Source organism: Bos javanicus, chromosome 2, assembly GCF_032452875.1.
Source record: "Bos javanicus breed banteng chromosome 2, ARS-OSU_banteng_1.0, whole genome shotgun sequence".
Taxonomy (NCBI): Eukaryota; Metazoa; Chordata; class Mammalia; order Artiodactyla; family Bovidae; genus Bos; species Bos javanicus.
Window position 1 is genome coordinate 1540417 of NC_083869.1, and position 13085 is coordinate 1553501.

At 50.6% G+C, this 13085-nt stretch overlaps 1 protein-coding gene across 1 annotated transcript; it reads left to right on the forward strand.

Moving 5' to 3' along the window:
* Positions 1-641: 641 nt before the first annotated feature.
* Positions 642-11570, forward strand: AMER3 (APC membrane recruitment protein 3). Its single transcript, XM_061431624.1, has 2 exons — positions 642-1365; positions 5938-11570. Exon 2 carries the CDS (start codon positions 5956-5958, stop codon positions 8377-8379), a length of 2424 nt encoding a protein of 807 aa, XP_061287608.1. The 5' UTR covers positions 642-1365; positions 5938-5955; the 3' UTR covers positions 8380-11570.
* Positions 11571-13085: the final 1515 nt, after the last annotated feature.

A 13085-nucleotide genomic window follows, 5' to 3' on the forward strand; every position in this document is an offset into this window, starting at 1 on the left:
GGGTAGAAAAATGGTTCAACTCCAAGAAATGTAAGAAGGGGCCTCACCCAAAGGTGGTTGGTGACCCTCACTGAAGGAGGGGCGTGTGGTGGAGCTCTTGAATGGGGTGACTGGGGTGGGACAATCTCAAGGTGACTGAAGTTAAATTAAAGAAGGCTGCTGCCCTATGACAAATTCAGCACAGACCAAAGGTAGTATTCAGGTTTTTTTTTTTGAAATAGGAACAGGGAGGGAGTCCACCATGCTCAAAGAAAGGAAAGGCCTTCATCATCCACGAATCCCTGACCTCTCCGGGGACTCAGCTCAACCCTTGGCTGAAGACTCCTTCATCCCAGAGCTCTTCCTCCCAGAGCTCCCCTCCTGCACTCTTCTGTGCTGCTTGGGATCAGTCCCCTCATCACATCCCGCATCCTGCCCCACCAGCCCCGTGCTGCGCCCCTCACACATGCTCCTGGCACTTCTCTCTGAGCCATCCCAGAATTGCTTAATCCATATTTTATTCCTACATCCGGTGTGCAAACCCTCTGCCCTCCGCTCAGTGGGGAGAGAGTCCTCAAAACACTTCCGCCCCTCTTGCAAGACTTCGGTGGCCCACAGTACTAGCAACCCCACGCTGTGACTACCTGAAAGGGAAGCATCTCCTTACTTCTCATTAATAATCTAATCGGGGCCCAAGAAATGTACTCCATAAGGAAGATTCCGGGAAGAGTGCCCCACATCTCGAGACTGGCCTTCCCCTTCTTCCAAATCCTCTCTGAACACTGGGTAGGACTCGTGGCTAGGCCCTTCCGAGATGGCTGGGGTTAAACTTGCCAGGCGCTGCGGGCTGTGGGGGTTAGGGGTACCCACACCTGCGCACTCTAAGGAGTTCTGACCGTGGCTGTGGAATACAGTATATGGTCGAGGGCGACAGTCATGATTGGATGACTGTCAGTCTGGGGTGCACAAGAGGCTGGGCCTCAGGGATGCAAAATCACAGCCCTGCGGGGAGTTAGAGAAGCACCGAGGCTGATATCAGAATAAACACGAACAAAGCGAGACGGAGGTATTGCTAGAGCAGCCCCCATTCGGCCCCGCGCGCGTCACCTCTCCGACTACTGGGTGGCGGCGGACAGGCTCCCGGCCCACCTCTGCCCCGCCCCGGCCTAGTTGCTCTCTCGCGGTTAACCCTTGCGGGCGCGTTTCCTGGAACGGCTGCCCAGCGCCTCCAGCGCCGAAGGAAGGACTCGGGCCCTCCGCCTCCCCCGGGTCCTGAGTGGGCGCCAGGCGCCGGGAACTGACCGTGGTGCTGATCGCGCAGCTCTGTATCGGGCGCGGCTCCCAGACCTGCCAAGACCGCATACCGCGACACTCCCGGCCTCAGCGGTAAGTCGCCAAAGCCCCGAGGATGTAGGCGTGCGTGGAGTGGGGGAAGGGAGTGATTGGGGAATTTTTGTGCGATTTTCGTGCAATGGGCGGGCTGAGTGGAGGAACCAGTGTCTGCACTCTGTCCACTCCCTGGTGCCCAGCGAAGATGATGTGGTGTCCGGGAGAGATGATCAGTCTGAGCTAGGGAAAGGGGAAACCTTTTCGAGGATGGGGTCTTGGGAACGGACGAGTAAGACCGGAGGCCCATCTTCTCTCCACTGGGCAGGCCAGGAATATCCAGACATTCCCTTATAGAAAGTGGACCAGGACCTTCGGTCCCCAAAGGTCCCTTTGTCTCCCCAACATGAGGGTTGAGTGAATTGGTAATGTTCAAAACAGTGCAGTTTCTGCTTTATCCCCAATCTCACACCCACCCCAGAACACAGAGACTGTCCCTCCCCACAATGGCCTTCACTCCATCCATATGGAAGGTTTTGGCTTCGACAAGGTAGCCTATTACAGAGAAAAACTACTGCTCCACCTATATCCTCTCCACCCCAATGTCCAAGATGTCCCTGGGTGGGGCTCGCCTCAGAAGCCCCTACTCTTATCACCACTCACCCCTTTGTGTTTCATGTTTGTGATCTCCTGGATATTGGGGGGTGGGGCAGGGGAAATCAGGGTAAATAACAAAACTATTAGCCAAAATTTTTGTATTTCCAAACTGTTTCTGTTGCATATGTGTAACTCCAATGTTTTTATTTTGCCCCATGAAATACGCAATCATTTTCATGTTCAAAAATGAAAGAAAAGCGTAGAATTACCTTACCAAAAAGAAAAGAAAATTCCAGGCAGTTGAGCTAGTTAGTCATAATGTAGAAAAGCAGCAAATGAAATTACTTCATTTTCTCAATTTGCAACAAGTTCACATGCATGTGCATGCTCTGTGTAAGATGCTTCAAGGGGAAGCTTTCACATGTGGGAAGTCTCTGCCACCACTTTCTTTCCACTGGACCCTCCACTGGCTCCTAACTGACCTCTCTGCCCTTTTGCCTCTACTTTACAATCTTATTCACAACTAGAGTGATCTGTTAAAACTAAAAATTGGTCTTCATGGCTGGCAAATAATGGGAGAGTATCTATCAGGTCCCCCTCTAAGAGGGTGTTTAGCCACAAGACAACAAAGCAGAACGTGCGTTTTTAAAACTGAGAACCTGGACACATATGGCCTCTGCCCTCAGGAAATGAGAGTGCCAGCACCTGGGTGTCTAGATAAATCCCACTGTGCCCCTGAAAATTATCAAGAAAGATGACCGCTCAGCCTGACTCCAGTTGGGTAGTGGATCCTTTGACCACTTAGGGAGTTCCCACCCATGTCACATATGGACTGCAGATTTCCAAAGAGTCAGGATCTGGTAAAACATTTTAACATGGAAACTGAATGGACTGAACACACACTGAATTTCAGTGAAATAATCTTTATCATGCCTGGTTGAAGTTATTTTTGAGAGTACAGTAAGAAAAAGATTTTTCTAAAACATAAGAAAAGTAACTACATAATCATAATAAATATCTCCAAAATTTCTTGCCATAGAAATTATACTACCTTCAGTTACAATTTTTCTAAGTTTGCATGAGCTATACTTTTGCTTTTAATCTTCATTTTCATTTTACTTTCCAAAATTTCTTACAAAACATATTTATTATTCAATCTTTAGATTTCCCATAAAGGAGAAATTGAGTTGTTTCATATAATGTCTATCACAGTTAAGAACACAGGTTTAGTATCAGACAGTCTTGGGTTCAAATCCTAGCTCTGTTGCCACCTGTGTGAGGGCCAATCCATTGATTTTTCTGGATGTTAAATTCTCCTTTGTTAAATGGGGTTACAGCAGTATGTCCCTTATAAGCTTATGGGCTAAGCATTCTGCCTGGTTACCACTATGCTGTGTGCCCCAAAACCCATCAGGGCTGGGCTACAAAGGATTGGGAGAAGTAAGAATGGGGTCTGCAGGTACGGGTTGGGAAAGGCTTGGGAACATGCTACATGCTACCCAATAGGAGGCAGAAAGACAGCTGACCCACTGTCTAGGGTCCTGCCACAAAGAACTGGGCTACACCCAGAGCCAAGCCTGGGTTCTGCAACTTTCCCTTGCATGGTGCCTGCTCCTTCTGCTCTCCTCTGGTCAAAAGTCCCAGGTGTTCCTCTACTGGGGAGGAAGCATTGTTAAGGGGTGGGAGTGGGATGGAGGTGGTGACATTTGCCCCTGTGAGCCTGTGCAGTGCCACCTTTGCCACCTCTTCTCATTCTCTTTGGTTTTAATGTTGCCAGTTGGGCTGGGAGGAAGCCTCTCCACTCACTTCCCAGGCCTCATGTTAAAGCATTTCTGAGACTCTCTGGAGGGGGCTGGTAAGCCTCTTTGGCAGTGGGTGTGAAAGGCATGCATACTGACAGAGTCACTTGCTTGCACACCTGCTCTATTCCTTCCTTACAGATTGTGGACTAAGGGAGAGTGAATCTAGGTGCTCCCTATGGAGAACCAAAGAAATCAGCCCAAGCTCTATACTCTCTCCCTGGTCAAACTGCCAGAAGACCAACTGGCAGTCCCTCACTGCCAAGGACATGTGGAGACAGTGAGACAGATGGAGCCTGAGAGCTGGATACCTGTGAGGTCCAGTAAACCAGGATGGAGGGATTGGCTTAAGGGGGTGCTCTTCACCCCTGCCTTCTTTTAGTTTTTTTTTTTTTAAAGAGTTACCTTTTATTCAGTGGAAATTTTTAGGACTTCAAGCCCAGGAGGCAGCATCTCAAGTAACCATTAGAGAACTGCTCCAAGGAATCGAGAGTGGGAACCAGGCTATATAGAGGATTTGCAACAAGGGGCAGGTAGTATTAGTGTCAAATGATTATTGTTAATGAAAGAAAACCAGATATCCCAGGTTAAGGAATTTGGTGCTTTTCTAGGTATGGGAAGATGCAAGAGTCTGGGCTCACTGAAATCATTCCTTTGATATGCTATCTGGGGCAAGTATCCTGTGTTTTCACATCCTGACTTTCCTCAGGGCTCACTGGCTCCTCCTGGAGTGCTGCAATCACTGATGATGGTGACATCCTTTGATTACGGACACAGTACTGCCTTCTTTTCATGTGTTCTCATGGGTTTCCAAACTCACCCCAAAGGTAATACATTTAAACTAGACCACTGCTTCTCTCCCCCAAACCAGCTCTTTTCACAGGTCACTTCCTTGCCTTCATTCACTTCTCATCCTCTCCACTTCAGCTTTCCCTCTTTTTTGATCCCCCTAACGGCTTGCATCCAGGCCTCAGTGTTTATCCCCCTAATGGCATGTATTCAGGCCTCAGGTTTCTAGACTGTTTGTCTTTCTTCAGTTGCTGAATCCTGATGTTTCTTCCTTTGAAAGCTCGTAAGGCTTTACTCTCTTTATTTTGCTTATAGTTACAGCCTCCATCTAGACCTTATCTCCTTACATCTGGTCCATTTTACTGCCTCTTGTGAGTCCCCTCTGTTCAGAACCTCTCTCATGGTTTAGTCCATCCTCCACTCAGACATCAGATAAATGGTCTCAGACCACCAAATTCATCATGCCATTGCTTCCACCTGCTCCCTCAGAAGACTTCTATAGCTCTTTATTGACTCAGGGTAAGGCCAGACCCCCCAACTGTGCCAACAATGATCAACTTGTTAACACTCTTACCACTTCCCCACTCTCAAGTCCAGGGAAGACATCAATAAGCAATTCCAGCATTCTTTCCCATTGAGCTCAGACTGGGCATCAGAAACTTTCTCTGGATGGCACTCCAGGTAGCAATGCCTGTCAGTTAGGATATGCACAAAAGACAACACCTGCCTGATCCTCCAGCACATGACGAGCTGTGTATGGCCAGTCTGTCTATTCCTGGTCTCATGCTTGTCTCCTCTCTTTTGCTTTCTGCCACATTGCTGTCTCTCTTCTTCTGCTCAAGCTCTGTGTGCATCATGAAATGCTTAGTTGTGCCTTGCTTGCCTGATGGGTAAAGCAATCCTGAAGGGCCATGGGTCTTCCCCTTCCACTGATGACCCATGGCACCCAGCCCTGGAAGCAGATTTCCTTTCAGCTTTGTTGCTTACATGAAGGAAGCAACTTACTTATTGACTTCTCTGCTTCATCCACTCAGAAGGGCCGTGATACCCTAAGGATATGGTGCTATTGGTATATCCAATAAGGCCTGGATGTGGTAGGCTAACTTGCCCAGACAAGCTTTGAAAGGATTCTTTAGTGAGTCACAAGATCACAGTACACGAACATCAGACCCTGTCTGCTCTCATTTTGGCTCCAACTCTGTGCCTTTAAGCATGTGACTTAACTTCTCTGAGTATCAGTTATCTACAAAGGCTGGAGCAGTAAGTGTGGGGGTGGGACTGTTCCTATCTCCCCCTCCCCTTGCCTCCACAGAGGATCCAAGCTCAGATGTCAGAGCTCAGCTCCCATGCCTGTGTGAGTGGGGCAGGGGGCAGGGTATGGGGTCAGGTTTTCTAGAACCACAAGCCTCCATCCTAGATATTGAGTGTCTCCTGCTTTCCCCCATAGCAGCGGTGACACTGCAGCATGGAGCTGAAGAGAGGAAAGACCTTCATCAAATCTAGCCTGCAGACTGACCATGAGAAACCTCCAGACCCAGCAGCGACTGCCCTGACCACAGAGGATGCAATCTCACTGGGAGGGCAGCAGCTGCCCCACAGTGAGAGGGGCCCCCAGGTCAGTCCCAGCACCCAAGGATACAACAGATGCTCTGATCGGGAAGCCCAGCCAGACACCAATGGAGGGCCTGCAGCTCTCTGTGGCGCCACCTTCAAACTGGTTCGGAAGAGCAAGAATCATGACAGTGTGCCCAGGGCTGACAGGGCAGCCACAGCTACAGGGCAGCTGGTGGGCAGCGCAAGTTTCCCAGGGACCTCCAGCAGCCAGCGCATGATTGACTACCGCCACTTTGTGCCCCAGATGCCCTTCGTACCAGCTGTGGCCAAGAGTATCCCAAGGAAGAGGATTTCCCTGAAACGACCCAAGAAGTGCTTTCGTAACCTATTCCACATCCGCAGAAACAAGACTGAGAATTTGCCCTCAACCAAGGGGGAGGGCTTGTCTTCTCCCGAGGGCCCATCAGAGACTGGAGGGCAGCGAGGCATAGCCTTCCTCCCCTTGGGCGAGGAACTGGGCCTGGATGGCCAGTGCCAGGACCTGTCTGACAGTGAGTTCCTGCCCGACTCTTCCTTTGACCTCTGCAGGGCCCTGTGTGAGGACGTGGCCTCACTGAAGAGTTTTGACTCACTCACAGGCTGTGGGGAGATCTTTGCAGATGAGAGCTCAGTGCCATCCCTGGAGCTGAACGAGGGCCTGGCGAGCCCTGCCCAGAGATCACAGGCTTCTGACAGCAAGACTTTCAGGGGCCCCTTCCAAGGCAGCATAGAGCAGCTGGCATCGCCTGCTCAGAATGAAATGTCTGACTTTGCCAAGTTCTGGGACCATGTGAATCACTCAGTGAGGCAGCAGCAGCATGCCCTGCTAGGCCCGTGGCTGGGAGGGCCCCAGGCATCAGACACAGACCAGCCCAGGCCAGATGCAGCTAGGCTGGCTGAGCTCCCTCTGTGCCCATGCAGGGATCCCCACAGCAGCTCCAAAGCCAGCTCCACAGACACAGGGACCCCCAAGAGTGAGCGGCCGGAGTCTGTGTCCACGAGCGACGAGGGCTACTATGACTCCTTCTCACCAGGCCTCGAGGAGGACAAGAAGGAGGCCCCGAGCCCAGGCACACCCACAGCCGCCTTCCCCCGGGACAGCTACAGTGGAGACGCCCTCTATGAGCTCTTCTATGACCCCGCTGAGGGCCCTGGGAGTCCGAGCCTGGATGACGACTTGTGCGTGTCCGAGAGTCCATCGGGGCCGGCACCGGGAGCCCCATTGTCCATGTGCAGCTTCCATGTTGGTGCAGAGGAGAACCTGGCTCCTGTTCCAGGCCCAGACCTACTCAGCCAGGGCTTCTTACAGAGCTCTTGGAGGGGCAAAGAGTGCCTGCTGAAGCTCTGTGACACCGAGCTGGCCATCACCATGGGCATTATCAACTGGCTCCGCCGGGGCCCGGAGCTCCGTGCCTTGCCTGCCTCAGCTCTCAGAGAGCCGGCAACTCCCTCAGGAGGACTGGTGGAGAAACCAGGAGCTGGCTCTGAGAAGATGGGCCTAGGTCCAGTGAAACTGGATGGCAGGGGGCCCCAGGCTTTAGATGCAGGTAGAATCTCTGTGAGCTCTATACCCAGCAGGAAGGAGCTGTGGGCATGTTCAGGTCCCAAGGGCCTGCTTGCTGGAGTGAGCAAGGTCCTAGCCAGGGCCAAGCAGGAGACCAAGTCTTCATCCTGTGACCCCTCTCTGGAGTGTGTGCCAGTTTCTGGGGAACGAGGGACACAAGGCCACCCTGAAGGCTCATTCTCCCCTGTAGGGTCTGCAGCCGCCATGGGATCCAACACATTCAGGAAGAACAAAGTCCCACACCCATCTGTCTGGCCTGGCTCCCAGGAGCCCAGGCTGCCTAGGAACCTTGGGTGTTTCCAAGGTCCCTGGAGGCCAGGTCCTGGGGGAAGCACCATGGATTCAAAACTCACCCTGACAGGCTGTGTGGCCCAGGTGGAAGCCCTACAGATCAACCCAGACTGCCAGTCCCCTGCTGCTCATCCCCCAAGACAAAACACAGGTAGTGGGCTCTGCGGGAAGCCTCAGGCCAGGGGCCCTGACATTCTGCAACAGGAACAGCCTAATGGCTTCCCTAACCTGGCTGCCATCTGTGGCCTGCCCTCCCTGGCCAACCCACTCCACATCCCACAGGACCAGAGATGCCCAGGAAGCATTCTGGATCTGAGTCAGCTCAGGGAGGAGCCCACCATGCTGAATGTCCAGGCCCATGTCTCTGTGGAGGACCGGCCCCTGCAGCTCAACTCAAGGGCAATGGAGCAGGCTGCACAGAGGGGCCAGCTGGACTTGTAGTGTGCCTCTGCCTGGGATCACTTGCCAGGAATTCTGGCCCTCACTTCCAACAGCTAGTGAGAGGGGCCCCACCTCTGCAAGTGCCCAGAAAACCACTGCAGCTTTTCGGATCACAAGGGATCCTCTGCAACCAGCAGGAAGTAGGGGCTACCAGGACAGCATGACAGAACCCCAGCTTTGGAACAGTTTTGCATCCTTGGGATACATTTAGGAGAGTCTAAGACCCAAATCTCCATCCTTTGTTCTTGATGTGAGGACTGTATTGGGGGGAAGGGAGTGTCAGTATTCAGACAGGAAGAGTGGGGCATTTTAACATGGAGGCATCTGTGCCTAAACCCAACAGCTCTGCCAGAAGAGGTCCTGGGAAGCCCAGGGCCAAGGACAACTGCAAAGCTGCCTGCACTCTCAAAAATGTTCCTCACTGATTTCCTCACACACACACAAATGAACAGTCTAAACCCAGGTGTCTAAACAGACCTGGGGATGTTTTGGGGATGGAAATAGTACATATTGTAAAGGGCACATATTGTGCTGATAAGTCTGCACAAGAATTGAGAGTAGTAAATGTGAATGAGGAATCCGAGACTTGGGTAGAAGCTTGAGACTAGGGGTTAGCTCAGTAGTGTATTCTCACCCCACCTCCAGAATGAGCAGCCATAACGTATGGCTGAAGGGCTGAAGGGCCCTGAAGGGCTAAGGGAATCAGAATCAGGACCAGCCATCTTAGCAAGAGCCTTGAACCAGCAGATGCCATGCATTCCTGTGCAACCTTGCCAGGGCTGGCCAGACCCTGGAGACCCTGAACAGTGGGTGTTCCCTGTCACAAAACACCCCATACAAACAATGGTTTCCCCTCACTTGTGCACTCTAACTGATCTGTGGGTGGCAAGATGCTCTTGGGGAAGAAGCTGTCTGATCCTCCACACTGCCATTTCCACCTTCTGTGCTGCCAGCATCCTAGCTTCCTCTTTCAGGAAGGCTCACTTTTGAATGAAGCTGTATCCCCCAACCCCTCAAAAAAAATCACAACATTTGCACAGCACCAAACATTCAGAATCACAAAAGGAAAGGTGGGGCAGGAAGGGCAGGTGTCTGTCTGGCCAGCCTCAGGGCAGCAGACCAACAGCAAGCTCCTTGACGGGGTCTTCTGTGATTAGATCCTGCCTGAGGTGCCCTGTTTCGTAGAGGTGAGGGGGGGAGTGTGCTACAGGTAGCTATGGAGCTGTTCCTGTTGCAGAATGTCAGGGCCCCTGGCCTGAGGCTTCCCGCAGAGCCCGCTACCTGTTTCTTGAAGAGGTGCCATGGGCCCAGTGATGAGGGAGGGATTCCAGACAGAGAGATGTAGTCTGACCACAGGCTGGGGCCACTCCTGATTGTCCGAGGCCTTGTTTTCAGGCTGGAACATGCTCTGCAGCTCTCATTAATAACTGTTCCCTGGGGCCTGCTATGGGAGGATGAAGGCAGCAAATGGGAGGCTCAAAGGGGCATGACAAAGCTCCTGACCAGGCCCATTGAGACAGGACACACGGAAGGCCAGGGCCAGCATTCCTGGGAAGCCACACTTGACCCTTCGTCCTAGGACTGTCACAAGTGACAGCTTTAGGGGCCTTGACATGAGCAGGTGGTGCATGTCAGCTGCTTTCCTGGTTTCTTACATGGAAACCAAGGCCATGGTGTGGATGTGACTTGCCCACATCATCCTCAGCCAGCAAGTGGGGTCCAGTTCTTAGCAGCCCCCACTGCAAACACCCCTCTCAAGGCCTAAACTCCTTCCTTCTTTCAGGATACAGATGTCTGGGGCCTCTGGGTGCCAGAAGTACACCTCCCTGTTACTTTGTACTGCACCTGAGCAGAGCGAGTACCCAGTAAATACTGCTGCAAGAATGAAATACCAAAAAGTTGTGCATGGTTTTCTGATTTCTTGCTGCCTGTGGGCCTGGGGTCTAGAGAGCAACGGAGTTGGGTTTAACTTGGTTGAACTTCTGATGAAGACTTCCTTGATATGACACAGTGACACGTGGAGATGTGGAAGAACCAGCCCAGCCCAGAAGTACTGGGAAGAGTATGAACCAAGGTGGTCCCAGGACTCAGAGGCCATGGCAAAGAGGATGTACAGTGACCCAACAGCAGGGAAGCAGATATAAAGACCTGGGCCACACCTACCTGCCCAGTGGCTCTCAATCTGTGGAGGATCTTAAGCAATGCTGGCACCGCAGAGATTATCCTTCAGCAATCTGAGTAGCAGACTCAGCAGTGGTCTGCGAGACATCTTGCTGGGAGAGTGAAGGAGGCCATGTGGTCTTCCTCTCGTGTTTTGTGAGCCAAGGTTCCCTCAGCCCATCTCCCTTTCTGTACCCCACTCCTCAGGCTGCCTTTCCCAGCAAGAGGGATACAGGCAGTGCCAGTCTGACCGGGCTCCACAGGTCTCAAGTGTGTCCTTGAGGTGACCCACTGCTAGGAAGAGGGGAACTTTGGGAGTCAGCTCCTGGGACAGGTGTCTAACCCAGTGATGACTGTGGAAGAGTTCTGTGTGGGGCACTTTCAGAACTCTGGTCAATTTCCTGTCCTTCTATTCACACATGGCTGTGGAAGTTATAGAAAGTTTTTCCCATGTAAAGTAACATCCTGAGAAGAAAGTCCAGTTGTCCCCAGCTCACAGCTGTCCCGGAGTCACACAGTGGTGGGGGAACTGATATTCACCCTGGCGCCTGGGCACTGTGCTTCTGCCCTTCCAACCTTCTGAGGTTGAGTTTGAAAATGGGAGCTGCTGTAAGGGATCCAGGCAGCCTTGCAGCTGAGCCTGACAGTGGGGTGGCTGGGTGGACCAGGAGGGCGGGGAAGTGAGCAGAAGGTGCTAGAATGGAAAAGGGGGTGAAGGCCAGCACAGGTTGGGGACGACCCTGCAAACTACATTGGGGGTACTTCTTACATTTCCTGGCTCTTCATTTTATTGTTTACTTGCTTATTTATATGAAGTGAGGACTGATACACCGAATACAGAACAATGAAAACTAAGTTTCTTCTAATTCCTCTCTTACCCCTGTTGTTTTGATTCAAAATCAATTTCCATTCACCACAAGCAATCCAAACAATGCCAAGTGCAGAGCCTTAGCTTCCCTGTCCTTCTTGAAATTGGATGTGTCCTCAGACCCTTTCTGTGCCCATGACATAAATACACATGACTTGCACCTTTTTTTTTTTTTTCACTGCACACTGTATCATAGACATCTTCCTTGGGCTTAGCAGGCATCAGCAGCATGCAGGTTCTCCACTCTCTTGAACAGCTTGCACAGCAGTCTCCTACAGGCGGCAAGTAATTTAGACACTCTGCTGCTGATGGATACTCAAGTTAATTTCCCATTTTAGCTGTTACAAACAATATTGCACTTCTTTTTTGCCTAAATGTTCTCTCTGAAAGTCCTCTTCAAAACTATGAAAATGAAACTTAACAAGGAAAAGATGCATTTTTTTTTAAATGACCAGTGAATCCTGCTTCCATATCCCCATCCCAGTGCCGAACTATCTTAAGGTCCTGGTGTTGTTAATGGCCTGAGCTTCATGCTCATACCAACATACTACATGCCTTCATCTCTGGAAGGGGAGAGGTTGGTTCTTTTGTTATTATGTGTAAGGCCTTGGAATTTGTCATTTTCCTCCTTACAAGAAAAAGGTGGACAAACTGAAAATCCATGATTTTCTTGACCTGTCAAAGAATGACATCACAGAGCAAATAATCTCTCTGAAGCCTGGAGACACAGGTACATCCAGAGAATGAGGCAATTGAGACCTGGAGCAGAAGCTTCAAGATTATGAAGAACTGGTAGGAGCATTTAGGGAGTAATTTTGATAAACTGCTATGACTGAGGAGGCAGGTATAAGGGGTTTGGCAGTAAATGGGGTGCCCATACATTCATGGCTTTCTTCCAGAGACCATTCTATATTTTCAGGGTGGGGACAAACGTCCCCTCATGGGCCTGGCAAAGAGAGAATAGCCATTGTGAAACCTTCCATATCCTTCTCCCTAACAGGCCTATGTAAAGGGGGGATATCTCCCCCTAGGGGGAATATTTTGAAGCCTTTTCCAAGCTGAAAGAAGGGAATTCTACCCAATCCCAGACATTTCCAGCCTTTCTGTCTCACTTAAGAAAAACATAGACAGATAGAAAGACAGAAAAAAAGGGATAGTTAACCAGAAGAGGATTCCAAAATAAAAACCAGAAATGGTGAGCCAGAAGGAACTAACATTTCAGAAGGCTTTACCCCACCCTGGCATCACAGGTCTACAAAAGATTGAGACTGATTAGAAGCTCAGAAGATAAGGGCACATTCTCCCACTTCCAACTAAACCTATCTCCACACTAAAAAGCCTCAGTAATAAGAACTGTGGATTAAAACTAAAAGAGCTATGAGGCAAAGACTCACTAAAGATCAGAAGAAAGGGGAGCCACAGAGAAACAGAGCGAGGGAAAATAAGCCCATTACAGTAATACAAAGCCTCTGGTGCTTATATAAGAAATAAGGAAATAGTCCACCTCTTAGTCAGATTAACATAAACCCACACACTAAAAAACCTATTTACTTCACTACCTGTTACCCTATACAATCTCTGACTTTCAGCCGAAAACTATTTGCTAAAGGCAAAAGGAGACAATGTCTGAGGAACAAAGAGATTGCCAGAACTAGTCACAGGTATTGGAATTATCACA